Genomic DNA, 13,036 nt, shown 5'->3' on the forward strand with positions numbered 1-13,036 from the left:
CTTATTTTAGCGGTTGGATAGCTTTCCGCCAAAATTTCACTCGCCAAATATGCACCCAATTGCGACTTCAGTATTTGAAAGTGAGACAACTCTCTCCTGTCCGTCAAAATTTATTCCGCTAAAAGTATTAGCATACCTTTGAGCCAGCAAATCCCAAATTTTAGACCCGCAGAAAAAATCCGCTATACGACCACAATTCAGCATCACAGCAGTCTGGTCATAAGCAAACTCTGTACCAAATCTGTGAGCAGTCTGGTCATAAGCAAACTCTGTACCAAATCTGAGCTTCCTTCATCTATCCATTACATGAGGTTATGATGTAGAGAAATTTAAGGAACTATTTTCAGTGACCTTGACCAGATGGTTTTGGTTTTAGGTTATGAAACCAACTGATCCTTAGGAAATTCAATACCTCAACCAAAAATCTGTAATTCATGATCTTAGGGTCAAAGGTTCAGGGCCCAGGCCATTTAAAATTCATTGCATCTTTCAAAATCATGTTCTTTACTTCAAAACAAACTTGGTGTAATGTTATGTTATTAACTCATTAGGAAAGTCCAATGAGTTTTGAATGTCTCTCCAATACAAAGTTTTGACCATAAGTATTAACTATTTTTAACTTTTGACAAGGGACCTTGACCTTGGCCATATGACTTATGTTCTGGATAATGATACAGTTGCTAGCAATAAGCAACCTTTATGACAAGTATTAACCTTTTAATGTCTTTCTATTACTAAGTTGTATCTCAGACACATCATGGGATAAGAGGACAGACATGGTGACTATATATACCTTAACCACCAGAACTGTGGTTGTAGCTACACACCAAGTTTGTCTGCTACATATTCAAAAGTAAAGAACAGAATATTGAAAGATGTAATGTATTTTAATTGAATCAACCATATGGCCCGAGTCCTAAATCCCTGACATGGGATCATGAATTAGTTTTGGTTGAGGTATCCATGCTCATTACAATTATGCTGCAAATTTGACAGTTTGATGTTCAAGAATAAAGAAAACTCTGAAGATTTCAACACTTTTACTATTTGACCTATTTAGATCCAATATAAGACCTGAGCTATGTGGTTCATTATAACTACAAATCAAGTTTCTCTGCTGACTGTTAAGGAGAGAGATCAACATTAACGGTTGTCCGATTGCCCGAGGCAAGTGAAAATCCAGTTCGGACAAGTGAAACTTGATACACACTTGCTCGATGGAGCAAGTGAATATTTCAGTAGGAAATGTGATTATTTTGAAGTATTGGAAAATAATGTCTAGATCCGTATTCTTTGTTTTCTTTACAGAATCATAACTCATAAACTTGTATGAAATCATTAATACTTGGCTTATGTCTAATTCACAGAACTTTGTAAGAGACAATGTAACCTAGCTATTACATTTGGTTGCATAAAAAAAGGAAAACTGGGTTATTCACTGATTGTGGTTGACCCCTAAAAGGAGATAATTAAAATTAATGGTTGAAAGGTGTAGTAAAAATATTTCGGATAACAAAGTTTTTCATTCGGACAAGTGAAAGTTTGAGTTTACTTGCCCAAAGGGCAAGTGAGATAAAAAATAATGTCTATTCCTGAAGGAGAACAGATTATTATTTGTTTAATCAATGATTTAGCACTATGTAGGCTTTGACATCAATTCTTGTCTGATGGCCCATAACTTATAAAAATATTATCACAACTAATGAATATTGTATAACTAATAGCCTGTTTTTGTGAATTGTTTTAGATGTACGTTTAACAAAACGCATTTACCCCAAAATTGCAGGACTTGTTAACACATTCTTTGCCTCGTTCACACGAAGAATCTAATTTGCATCACACGGAAATTGCTTTGAAACTTAACTTAAACACCATATAGGGAAAAGTGATCAAAGTCAAAGGAAATGCCAAGGTAAAAAATAATATAGATGCAGTTGAATAGATGTTACCTAGTGCTAAATCTAGGATCTAGAGAGGGCACACATATCATATGTTCAAAAGGACACTTCTCGTCGCGGCAAGACAATTTCGGGGCACTTTCATTGTATCATACTATGATAGTAATAGAATAATCATTTAGCCTCTTTAAAAGTTAATACCTGCTGCCTTGATTTTAAACTTTTCACTCAACCTTGTGAAATAAAGAACAATTGTTTATATTAACAAATTTTTTTTCTTCAAATTATAGAGAAAAAAGGGCATGGTGCAATTAAAAAGGGTGCGACGCCATGCTAGTTTGCTTTAGATTTAACACTAGTTACCAATATGTATCAGTATATAAGGTTTGATAAAAATATCTTGAATCGTTTCTTTGAAACTGAGTTAAATGCAAACTGTAACAGAAGGACAGAAGACAGACATGACAAACTCTATATGTCCCGGCCACAGTCATGGCGGGGCATAAAAATGGCAAGATCTCGTTACTTGTACTGTATTCCAATTGTTTAACTTTTATAACAACTCACAAATCTAGAAATGATTTACACCAACCACACATACAAAATAACCCTGCATAATTAGAATATTTGGTGTTTATTATTTCACAATGTATGTAGTGAGCAAAACAAAAATTAAACATATTTAAAACAACAAGAGTTCACCTGATCTGCAGTACATTTCATCAAATCCATTGGGACAGTTCCGAATACCATCACAGAGCTGGTGTCGATAAATGCATCTCCCGGTAGTTGGACATGGTATCTGATAGTATGTGCAGGCTGAAAGGGTTTGCAAAACAATCGTAAATAAATGACTTTCGACTTAAACTCCAGTATGAGGATTCAACTTTAAGTCTCAATATTGACCAGAAATTTAAGTAAAATGATATACTGAAAAGTACAAAACTTATGTGAATTCGCAACAAGAGTACTGGGAATGGTGCATAAAACGCCCATCACAAGCTTATGTGGGGTGTTTTTCTTATACAGCCATGAGTTGTAGAACTTTACTTAAGGTAGTACGCGTATCAGCCATCATCAAGCTGTGACAGACTTTCTTTTGCATGGTATGACTAAAAGGTCTTAGCTTAAAAACTGAAACAGGAAGTGAATAAACAAACCAAGAGCTCTGTGTGTAAAATATTTCCCCAAAATTTACAAAGGTCATTAACGGTTATTAACCTGTCATTTTTTCAAACATCAAAGAAAACTAGAATGGTCTTAATGGGACTATAAGGGTACAATAAATGGTGGGGAATAGTGAATTTGTGCTCATTGAAGAAAAAATGGGTTTTTTTTAAAGCTATACTCTGGACAATGAAAACATACATGACCACCCTAAAAATGAAATTATCCATAACTTCCTTGAATGCACAACTTCATTATCCATATAAGATATACACACTGTTTTAATAGAAAATAATGTCTACAAAGCAGACATACAAGGTGTTTCCAGTATACCCCTTCATTTGCAGGTGGTATAATTGAAGAAAATTAAAATCCTTGCCACGTCTTCAATAATCATACAAACACTCTGTATAAATTCAATTCTAATTTTGACAATTTTTTTCCACCTTATAAAAATGCTATTAAATCATCGTACTTACGTATTTATGAGGCTGTACGACATGTAATACATTATTTCACCTGTTTTAACCAGTTATTTGACTTTATATCTGTGTTTACAAACAACCGTCACTCGGCCATTTCAAGTAACAGTCACATGTCCAGTTCAGACTTTCAAATCGTTGGTGGTCTTACCTTTGTAAAGCTGTGTATTTTGTAAGTACAACAGTACCGTGCCACAAGTTAAAGAGAAATGAAAATATTAAATTCCTCTTCATAATGCTCTTCGTAATTCATTGTCTTACGCTCTGTCAGCCTTAAAGTTAGACAATTGCATCCAAGTTATATACATTATGTTGGGATTCCCCCCCAACGCTCATGGGGCTAATTATAAATGTATAATTTATGTTTCCCCACTGTATTTACTTTTTAAATAATCTCACTGTTTTCTTTTACATGTAATTGTTTTCAAGCATGTAATTAAAGGGGCATGGATATGATTTGAGCTGAAAACTTTCCAATATTATTATTTTATTCTTAATGTTTAGAATGCTTAACTAAGGCATTTCTAATAGTCAGAAAAAATTTGAATGTCAGTTGTTGAGGTACATGGGAGTACAGAGCTCACAATTCTTTGTTATGTAAACAAGGCTTGTGTCAGGTTTTTGTTTACATAGGCTAGTAAAAGTTTGGTTTAAAGCAGATTTTTTTCAATTCACAAGTTAATTCTGAACACAATTAAATAGTTTCTAGTGTTTGTCACCTATCATTTTGTTTTAAACATGCTATTTTCTATAATTTCAACCAGTCCACAGAAAAATTTACTAGTCCAACAATTTTCAAGAAATTATTAAACATATTTCGTTAATGCTATTAAAACGAAATTTAACTCAATATGCCTCAGACAATATTGTAACACTTATGTGGGATTTATATTTTATGAATCAAATTTGTCTGATATCTACAGATCGAAGCATGCCAAATGTGTGTTTTAAGATTCCATAAATATATTTTCCAAAATGATGCTTTAGAAAATTGACCAGTCCTATTGGACTGACTTAAACAAATGTAAGTCAGTACACCAGACTTTTAACCAGTCACAGACTGACTAGCATATGTTAATTTCGAGCCCTGAAACATGGCAATTATGAGCCTTGTCTACATAACAAAGAATTGTGAGCTCTGTAACAAAGAATTGCTAGTGCTGTATCTCACTTGTAACTCAACAACTGATATTCAAATTTTGGTTGACCATATAGTTAAGCATTGTAAACAATAAAAATGGAAAAATGAAATTTGAAAATTTTCAGCTCAAATCATGTCCATGCCCCTTTTAGGGAAAGTTAATAACTTTATGAATTAATTAATCTGCTTTAAAATAATAATGTACAAAAATAATACATGAAAATCGGATCATTTAGCTTTAAACAAACAAATCATGTAGCCTACAAATATTAAATTTCAAATAATGGGGCAAAACTCCTGCAGGAGAGGTCACAATAGATTAAAATAATGGGGCAAAACTCCGGCAGGAGAGGTCATGATAGATTAAAATAATGGGGCAAAACTCCAGCAGGAGAGGTCACGATAGATTAAAATTGAAACACAATCTAGAACAAACCAGTCAATACAACTACATAACAAATTGCAGCTTGATATCAGGAAGGAAAATAGAAACATAAAACCCCAACAGACAGACGTTGACATTGCTGTACCATAATATGTCCTGTCTACAGACGGGCGTAAAAAGTGTACAGATTTGAAAATTTGCTACAAAACACTGAACTCAAATTACCCACAACATTTTACAGTTAATAAAGCAAAGTTTACGTATTTCGGGGGGGTCGCTAGCTTGAAACTGCAGATGGAATCCTGATCTAGTAACTGATGAATCAGAGGTGAAAAGAATTTGAATTGACTCTCCACTGGAGTACACTTCTGTTCCCCTGGGTATGGAACCAGAATATCTACAAAAAATACAAGTACAATGGAATTAACAACCTATTAATTCATTATACATGTACTTTAGAGATGGGTATCGCCAAAATATTTGTATCACGATACATCATAATTTTATTCTCGCAATATCACGCTAATATCATGATATTTTAGGACAATCTGTTTTTCCTTCATTCACTGTTATTTTCATTACTGCTTTGGTGTTAGAGTGCAAAAAAGCCAAATTCAGTTTATTTAAAACTGTAATTTTACCATGTTCGGATGCCATGACTTGTTACTTTTTGTTACTTAAGAATTCCTGTAACAGTTAATTTAAAACCTTAAGTATAAATGTAATTTTTCCGATATTTACATACAATGTATGTCCTAAAATACCGTTTTTCCCCTCCATATCGCGATATGTATCGTGGGATGAATTATCACAATATACCGATATATCATTAAAATCTTGCATCCCAAATGTACTTATTAGTGATAACAAGAGACCCATGGGAATTGTTCCAGCCCAAAGGCCTAACCGTAACATGTATAATCAATTGCAAAAGAATAAGATTTTATCAGTCCTGAATATCAATAATACAGAGCACGTTTACATATGGTTCATACAAACTTTTCAACTTCCAAGATTTCTCCAAAAATTTTCATGTTTTTATCGATTTTTCATACCCAATCCAAACAAAAAGCAAGTCTAAGAATTTCCATGAGTTTCAAAGACCAGATAGAATGAAGACTTTCCAAAACCTGTACGAACCATGTTAAATATGTACATTTACCTTGCAATTTGTTTTCTTCCTACATTGTCATAGATTGTCACGTAGTCGTATCCACTTTCAGTGTTGAAGTTGACAATAAGTAGTTTGACAACAAATCCCTGTGGCACTGTGATGTTCCAAGTACAGCGTGCACTATTCGGATAATTGTTGGGATAGTTTTCACTTCTGATATCTCCATATAATTGTCCAACAAATGTTCCCCCACATGACCCTGTTAATAGATTAATGTTTCAGAGCAGCAAACAAAAAACAAAAACAAAAAAAACAAAACGAATCATTAGAAGAACTATTAAAAGGAAAACTGGACCCATGTTGCAAAATAAAATATCTAGTTTACACAACACCAAAGTACATACATTTTTTGTATTCTTATAATGTCTAGATTTTAATAATATCTACTCATAATTGATATTGTCAGACCAAGTAAGATCTAAAAATATCAATAAAAATTGTTCACATTGATAGACAGAGCCCATATAATTCCAATAGCTGGAAGATAAAAGCATAATCTGCAACATTCTGAAAGCAAGGAAAGCAATGTAATGATCACATAGAAAAAAAAAGATTTACAATGAGTAAATCCATTGGCATAAACATGTTCCAAGCAATTAAATGACTAAACAGGGCACGCAAGATGGTTATACTGTACGAGTACTATCTCAAACAACTTTAAAGGTGTATTCCTGGATCCGCCCTTACATTTTGCTACGAACAATCTACATGAACAGATCCCTAATCAATATATAAATCACTTGTTTTGTTTGCTACGTACATTCAAGGTCCATAACTCTTTTTGAAAATGGGTCAAGAAAGCCCAATTTCAAACTTAATTTGTATTCCATTGATATCAGTTCATATAAAAATCCTGCAGGAATAGCCAAAAAACAGGAAGAATTATAAATGTATATAGAGAAGCACACTCAGGCTGATCACTGTAATACTGGGCTGATGACTATAGGCGGGGCCCTAATAGGCTTTTGATAGTTCAATATCTATATATTATCTTCATGCTTACAGAACAGAAAAGTTACTTTGTTTGAAGAGTTGGGTGAATCCAAAAAAAATTTTGTAGTTTGAATAGTTATTTGAAGAAAAAATAAATCCATCTTTATTTTACAAAATATAATTAACAAGCCTTCTGTAAGTACAGGTAATGCATAGCAATTCATGTCCCCTACTGGTCCCAACTTCAGTCGTTTGCATAATATTCTACATGCGGTCCCCTTAAAATTTCAATTGTATAGCATTTCACATTTTCTTAAATTTAATATTCAAAACATGTCAACGATAATCTGCAAACAAAGGTGTCTTTATCATCACATCTTCCTTCTTATCCTCAGCCACCGAGTTCTAATGCTGTATTAGGAACAAACACACTAGGTCCTCCTGTAGTATTGTTTGTAAAATATATATCCCCCCCCCCCCCTCATGGTGCAAAATTGAAAAAGGTTATACACATGCATCATTTAATTGATAGTAGTATCACCAATTCAAAATATTGAGCAGACAATATCTTCCTATGTCAGGAGTGGATTGACCATGTGACCTAAAACTCAATAGGGGTCATCTACTCCTTATGCTGTACCAGTGTACCAAGTTTGGTGTCAATCAAGCAAATGATTCTTAAAATATAGGAGACAATATATTACTATGTCCAGTTTAACCCTTGACCATGTGACCTCAAAACCAATAGGAGTCATCTTCTCCTGAAGATGTACCAGTGTACCAATTAAGTTTGATGTCTGTCAAGCAAAGGGTTCTCAAGATATTGAGTGGACAGTATACTCCTATGTCCAGTTTGACCATTGACCCTTGACCATATGACCTCAAAATCAATAGGGTCATCTTCTCCTAATGATGTACCAGTGTACCAAGTTTGATGTCTGTCAAGCAAAGGGTTTTCAAGACAGTGTCTTCCTATAAACCTTTGACCTTTTGACCGGAAAAACAATAGGGGTATTTTTCTACTCATAACCAACCCACATATGAAATATCATTACGATCACCTGAATGGTTCTCGTGATATTGAGCAGACAACATATGGTCTATCGACCAACAGATGCAAAGCAATATGCCTCTCTTCTTTGAAGGGCATAAAAATTGTCATTTTTGCTTCTACCTAGTGTCTTCAACATTCATGACTTTCTATCTGCATTTCTGTCATTCAGAAATATGGAAAACTGATTTGCTGGACTGACAGACAGATAGACTGCAAACCTAAAGTCCCCTTTGGCCCGACCTGTAGTGGACTAAAAAGTTCAGAAAACTAAATTGTAACAGACGAACAGAAGGACAGTGGGGGACTAATGCTTGTATTACACGAGACATATCGACAATGGAAGCACGAGTTAATTTCTGTACAGTCAGCTTCATAGATTATACAAATCATCCCATTCTTCCATAATTTGTATACATCTACAATACAAACAATCTCAACATTCATTTCTTATGTAGTAGATGAAGTATTGAGTTGAAATACATACACTGCACTGATTGCCCATCTCTGGACTTTACTACCATAACTATTCACTGCCAAATTATGTCTCTTCTGACCTGGTTAAATTAAACACAGAAGATTCAACTAACCTGGTGGTGTCCATGTAGTTGTTGGGAGCATTGTTGGTGATGCTGATGTTGTTGTTGCTTTTTCATAACCTGTAAGATCATACATAAGAACTAAAACTTTTTTGGCAACAATACAGATTTCAAGCCAAAGGATAACTAGTACGTTCCAATACATGACATGTCAAAGTTTATTATTGAATTCAGGTACTATATTGTTTGAATGGCTCGGGAGGCTGTGAAGAAGAATGGAGATGAAAACACTTAAATTTCATGTATAAAAAAAAAAGAGTTGGTCAACTATCAAAAAGACCTGTATATAAATCGCCTTCTGAATAAAAAGGGCTTGAAAATAAAACTCAAGACTTCTTTGCTTGAAGGACCGAAGGTCCCAGCACTGGGAGGTGTCTCTGCATAGGTGACGGTCCCAGTACTGGGAGGTATCTCTGCATAGGTGAAGGTCCCAGCGCTGGGAGGTGTCTCTGCATAGACATATGCTTGTATGACTTAATGTTTTTTGCAAATTGCGACAATTGTCCTTCCCTTCTGTTTCTTTTTTAATTATAGCTTCTTCTCAAATTTTCTCCCTTTCTGCTGACAAAGTTTGTCCATGTGGCTATCACGCTATTACAATGTTTTAAAATTTCAACATCCAAAGCATATTCATAATCCAAAAAAATTAGAGTTTTACATCAGAGAGTATATTCATTCTACACTACATTTCATTTTACAATTTTAAAAATGCAGCCTTCTTCAGAAAAAGATATCATGAGAACTCTTCTTTTATTTCCTATATGAAATTGCATGTCATTGACGGTCTCTGTGTTAGAACTAGTTGATCGCCACTTCGCCAATGGCGAAAATAAACTGCATGTGGCGAGTTAATTTCATGCCTTACTAGCCACTTTGGCGAACAAGATTTTTCTACTTTAATTTCTGTTTTGTTCTTCGAATTCGGATCTCAACTTCTTATTTTAATGTTTCCGTCATTCGGAAACTCTCGTATGATACCATTTAAATATGTGAAGTAGTCAATCGAGTTTGACGAATGATTTGACGGAAGGTGGCGGGTGAGGATGGAAGTGATAATCGGAATGTTCCAAATCAACTATTGAGTAACAAAATGGTGCCGTTCTTAAAAACTGTGACCGTGATCAATTGATTGATTATAGATTGTTTAACGTCCAGCTCAAGAATCTTATACTCATATGAAGACGTCACCATAATTGATAATTAGAGAATTAGCAAATGGAATGAAAATTTTGGCAAGAGGATTTGATTTGTATACATGAAGCAAATCCTGGGTTCGAATTCATTTCCGATTGGAAAGTGTTACATTATTATTGTTATAATTATTTTCGAAAATTGAGGGGGTATTATTGACATTACCATGCACCCACTTTATAAGCTTTATACCAGCCGTGTATAAAGGTCTAGGGTTTAGGCATTTATTCAATATAGTTGAGACTCTAGAAGTAAATGGTATTTTGTTACAAAATATGCTATACTACTCTGCATACAGTTGTGACTTTTTTATTACAAACATTGTGACCATGCAGGTTTCCATCTTGAAATCGTGTATCATGATTTTATCATGTGCTTTCACTATTTTTTCCCTGTTTATTTTGACAATCCTCAGATGTTGATGAGAACTGTGAGTATGTGTTTCGGTGTATTTTGAACCGCATCAGATTCCTTTTTTCGCATTTAGCGTGGGTAATGGAAATTGGACCCAATTAGCCACAGTGGCTAGATAATATTCTACAGTAGTGCTAACACAGGGTCTTGTCTTGATCCGGCATACCAATCTGTATCTCTATTACATGTTCATGGCGATGCTAAGACATGCATGCTCAGAATATACAGTATGCTATATTTTTGTTAAGTGTAGATTTTGTGTACAGCGAATTTAAGCAGCTTTTGCAACATTTTAAGCCACTAATGACTCAGACAATGTACATACCCAAGGAATTTATGTAGTTGATCTTATTTTCATCAATGTTAACATTTTCTTACAAGTAAATCTACTACTTTCACAATGGAATTCATGACTAAAAGAAGTTCGTGATGATAAAATTAATCTTCACTTTCACATGAATTCCATGTGTTCAAAATGCTAAATATAATATTAGTTCACTTACAAGGTCCTTTTTCCAAGTTTATATAGTCGACAGCTATGTCACTCATTGAGTTGCCTCCTCTTATTCCCATCAAGCTCAGCTATTTAATATAACAAGAACATGGTGCATTATAATGTCAAGCGAAGCATCCCACTACATGCAAAAATAATTACAGTACTAAGGTGTTATTACCCACGTAAAATAGAATCTAACCATTAATTTCATGAACATTTCATTTTAACCTGTAAAACAATAATTTGATGCTTCCATATAAACGTGTGCTGACTAAATTAGGCCCTTAAATTTGGTCATTGAAAATAAAAGCTATGAAATAACAGGTCACTAGAATGCAATTTGCTGTAATATTATCATTCTATCCTGACAGTAAAACATCAGATATTGATCTGTACACGTCCACTCTGGAGTACCAAGATCAGGGACTGATAAGGGAAGTTGCAAATGGGTTTTTTTTTTTTTACTGAAAGCATAATTTTTCATGTGCATTTTTGTTTTCAAAAACTTTGAGTGAATTCATGAAAATGGAATCATCTGTCAGTGAAATACTTTGTGTAAATCAGAAATAAAATTTATAATTAAGAATTTCATCAAATACTCATTAAGTTCCTCTACATCTGCAAATGAAAATAACTGTGAGGTGGTTTTTTCCCTCCGCAAAAATTAATTACAAAATCTGGAAAAGCCCTTCATTCATGATACCCCATCCTAGCATACTTCTATAATTCGCACATATCACAAACCTTTATCAAAACTTTACCTGAATTTTCTTTATAGTAAATTTCAGGGGAAATTTAGGCCTTCAACCATTCATGCACATAGAATCATTTCTACTTAATTTATTTTGACATGTGAGGGTGAAAAAGTGCAGATTCTACCATGATATCAGCTTACTACATCTTCTTGGAGGTTTGGACTGACTTGTCAGATGAATGATTTTTTTGTATGTAATGGTGAGTAATTCAAACACTATTGTTCTAATTTTTGTTTGAAAATAGCATGAAGATAATAATTTACAAATTCTATTCAGAAAGATTCTTATGAAAAATATTTAATCATGTTTAGCAGATACATGGATGAACAAGAAAGAAACAAACATTAACAACATAAACATACCCTATATCCGTCCCTAGCGATATTCAAGTAAGCAGAATCAATTTCCCTTTGACCAAAATGCCACTGATTTTGCTGATCTCCAGATATCTCCCAGAGAGGGAGAGAAAATCCCATCTGTTCGTAAGAAATGTTGACTCTCAACGTACCCATCTCAGCTCCATACATGTGGTAATAGAAACTAAGACAATGTGTGGCAGCTAAAATAGAAACAGAAACTCTAAATGCTCTAAAACCATATACCATATGTACTTAACAGATTTCATGGTTCAATAGTAAATATTTATATCGCATTTTCCTCTATGAACCGACCAATTTTAGCGTGCGACACAATCCGTTCATATTGACTATGAACGGATTATGAACTAGTTTAAAGCACGCAACTGAGAGAGCGTAATGATTTGAAAAAATTCAACATGTGAAACAAAGATTTCACAAAGTCACACCTCGGATTAAAATTGTGAACATTATGTGGATTATCATCCCAATCTTGTGGTCTCCTAGCTCCAAAATACAGTGCACCTTGCAATGTTGATAAAAGGCAGGGCAAGACGAAGTGTGACGTCATGTCTATTTTTTGACATGAGTCACAATACGACTGTGACATTGCCGGATCTTAGGAGTTCGTTTTATGCAACAAAATATTTCATGACTTATAGAAGCAATGTAAACAAAAGGTGATTTAGTAAATAAATATTAAGGATTGAAAAGCACTTTTGAGCTGTTCATGGTCAATATGAATGGATTTGGATTTGGGACAAATTCTCTGTGAATCGCGAGCGATTCACAGAATTTACCTCGAATCTAAATCCATTCATATTGACCATGAACAGCTCAAAAGTGCTTTTTAATTCTTAAATGTACAGGTAGCCCATGACAATTTAAACTAAATTGAGGTTGGACTACTAAACAAGTCATCAAGCTTCCCTGCAGAGCTACTGAAATCTAAAAACCCCGCCATCGTTACAACAATTATATCATAGATATATAC

At 34.1% G+C, this 13,036-nt stretch overlaps 1 protein-coding gene across 1 annotated transcript in view; it reads right to left on the reverse strand.

The window, feature by feature from the left end:
• The window catches only part of LOC125683627 (MAM and LDL-receptor class A domain-containing protein 2-like), a 202,632-nt gene that overhangs the window by 145,730 nt on the left and 43,866 nt on the right, over positions 1-13,036 (reverse strand). The window contains exons 15-20 of the mRNA XM_056140659.1: positions 12,049-12,245; positions 10,939-11,017; positions 8,822-8,890; positions 6,236-6,446; positions 5,334-5,470; positions 2,601-2,717 (exon numbers count right to left, since the gene is read on the reverse strand). Coding sequence (XP_055996634.1) covers positions 2,601-2,717; positions 5,334-5,470; positions 6,236-6,446; positions 8,822-8,890; positions 10,939-11,017; positions 12,049-12,245 — 810 coding nt within the window. The remainder of the gene's footprint in view (positions 1-2,600; positions 2,718-5,333; positions 5,471-6,235; positions 6,447-8,821; positions 8,891-10,938; positions 11,018-12,048; positions 12,246-13,036) is intronic.

This window comes from Ostrea edulis, chromosome 6 (assembly GCF_947568905.1).
Source record: "Ostrea edulis chromosome 6, xbOstEdul1.1, whole genome shotgun sequence".
Classification (NCBI taxonomy): domain Eukaryota; kingdom Metazoa; phylum Mollusca; class Bivalvia; order Ostreida; family Ostreidae; genus Ostrea; species Ostrea edulis.